Raw genomic sequence first — 2,631 nt, forward strand, 5'->3', positions numbered from 1 at the left:
GGGGGGGGGGGGCGTTGGAGAATAACTGAGTCACCCGCGCAGTAATCACACATTGATTAATAATGTTTCAGTTCCTGACCAGGCAGGATGTGGGGGGGATATGGCTAAGACCAGAGCCACCCCCTTATCCAGCTAATGGGTCTTGTCCTTGACGATGGATGCCTCTGCATCTGTCTCGGGTGAAGCCAGGGGCGGGACCTTGGGAGCAGGAAGGAGTTCCTCTTTGGGGGGGGCACTCGTCTCTGCTGAGGCGGCAATGCTCAGTTTGGCATCATCTGGTGTGTGCTCGTTAGGGATGAGTGGAGCTGTGGTTTTCTGTAGGCAGAAAATATAACCCATATTCCATTAGAGCAATAACCTATCTTACACATTTCAAACAGACACTATTTGTTGAAAGGATGTAAAAAAATTAATAAAAACTGTTACATATAAAAACTGTTCGTTTTGTTGTTTGTCTAATAATAATAATAATGAAATAGTATGAATAGCATAAATAGTAATGAAAGTAGTACAAGTGTGCAAAAAGACTTCTCAGAGCTCAAGTACTCTTGGTTACTCTGGATTTTTCATAACCATTCTGGAAATATAAAATAGTTAATACTAAAACTTCTACTGTGTAATGCTTAACAAGACTATGTTCTGCTATATCTGAGTAGCAATGAAACATATGAATGCCTACGTTATCTACAGCAACACAGGAGAGAGACACCACAATTTTATTTTAACATGAAAAAGTAGCGCACACATGGCTAATGATCCATTAGCCAAAAATAGAATTAACATTTATAAATGGATCAACAGCAGCAACTATGTGAAGAGCCACAAAATGGTTCCACATCCATGCGTCTCAAGATGGATTATCAATGTCACTTCGATAAGAAAAGTGCTTTCCCCTTCCTCCTCTCTAACACTTTCTGTAATTGGTTTAGACTCTACTCTGTATTCACTATTTTGAGCTTTGCAGCCTCAATCCACTTCAAAGCCAGAGAGGTGTGTGTGTGTGTGTGTGTGTCCACTCACCGTGGTTTGTGACACTGGGTTGCTGCTGCTGAGGGAGGAGGGTGCAGCAGACGTTGCAGAAACAGACAAATCCTCCTGCATCAGTCCTCTTCTGTCCAAGACGCTGGAGAGCGAGACAAGGCGATCAGTCACTAACTGCATCCTGCTTGTTATTCGCCAGGACGAGACGTAGGAGAGGGACAAATCTAAAAGTCTAATCTATCGCATGCACTGATACAGAACTCATTGAACTCACAGTAGGAAGACAGTATTAACTTAATTCAGACAAAATGACAATAAATGAAACAAGAAAGAAGCATTCTGTGTAGTGTAAGTCTTAATCTGACCCGTTACCTTGGATATACAGGCCCACAGAGAACCTCGCAGCAGTTTTTAATGATGTTCTTGTGGCTGTACGGGTTCTGGACTCTGTTCTTTCCCGACCAGGATCCTTTAATCTGGGAAAAACAAGATGTTTTTGAAGACTCATCACCGGAGCAGTAATCCTTCTCAAACCACATCCCTGATTTTCCCTGTGCTTATACCTTATTCAAAAGCACAATTCCTTTTTTAGATGTTGCTCCCCACAGGTTTGGCTTTGACCTAGTAAAAAGGATCTTGTCAGGATTTTAAGATTCCTGGTTTAATGGGAACTCTATGTGCCAGCGGGTGCTAACGAGTGCTGCAAGATTATAACCACTTTCATAATTCATTAAGAGTCAGAGAATTCATACAAAGGATTCCTCCCCTAGCAATAAATAACGCCCTTCCACACTGCACTGCATGTATGTTTGCAGTCATACGCATTATCTGGCAGCTAACCGGAGGCACATTTGACTACAAAATCAAACAATCACCTTATTCCACACTGACTGCATCATATGCATATTATGTATTGGCTTGTTTTATATTTGTATGTTCTTTGCAGTGAGTGAAATTTTCAAACCCAGGATGTCACGCTTTTTATGGCTGCAAAGATACGCCAAATGGAAATATTCTTGATGTCTTGTGCATCATTTTATACACGTCCACAAAAAACGGACATATTTGGTATCTTTGGCTTCTCCACTCTGTCAGGTTACATACAGGCTGGTTGGATGAAATAACTACAGAACCGTCTGTGCTGAAAACATACTCCCACCTCTTCTGCATGTTTTTTGGATGGAATAAAAAAATAATGTCATCTATATTTTTTATTTACAGTTAATACATATTAAAGTTAATAGCATTATAATATATCAAAGATAAGCCATTAAAACAAAATTTATCAAGGAAACAAATGTGATTTTAAGCAGAGTTACCGCATTTAAAAATATATATATATCTTTTAATTGTTTTTGTAATTCTACCATTGAAAAGTATAATTGTAACCAGAAATACTGGTTAGATTAAATTCTTATTTACCCAAGATACATGCAGAAAAAGTAGATTGATACCCCAATTCCAATGAAGTTGGGACGTTGTGTAAAACGTAAATAAAAACAGGACAAATTCTTTCCAACCTATATTCAATTGAATACACAACAAAGACGAACAAAGAAGGTGATGTAACAGTCGTGAAGAGATGAAATCATCTATAACAATGAGCAATTTCAAGAGATTATTCAAAATGAATATATTAAAGGGATACGA

General features: G+C 38.8%; 1 protein-coding gene across 1 annotated transcript in view; it reads right to left on the minus strand.

Moving 5' to 3' along the window:
• Nucleotides 1–2,631, minus strand: part of zdhhc9 (zDHHC palmitoyltransferase 9) — a 27,902-nt gene that overhangs the window by 3,136 nt on the left and 22,135 nt on the right. Inside the window, exons 8-10 of the mRNA XM_032527891.1 lie at nucleotides 1,354–1,457; nucleotides 1,021–1,123; nucleotides 1–315 (exon numbers count right to left, since the gene is read on the minus strand). The exon at nucleotides 1–315 is cut by the window's left edge and continues 3,136 nt beyond it. Coding sequence (XP_032383782.1) covers nucleotides 133–315; nucleotides 1,021–1,123; nucleotides 1,354–1,457 — 390 coding nt within the window. The 3' untranslated portion in view covers nucleotides 1–132. The remainder of the gene's footprint in view (nucleotides 316–1,020; nucleotides 1,124–1,353; nucleotides 1,458–2,631) is intronic.

This window comes from Etheostoma spectabile, chromosome 10 (assembly GCF_008692095.1).
Source record: "Etheostoma spectabile isolate EspeVRDwgs_2016 chromosome 10, UIUC_Espe_1.0, whole genome shotgun sequence".
NCBI lineage: Eukaryota > Metazoa > Chordata > Actinopteri > Perciformes > Percidae > Etheostoma > Etheostoma spectabile.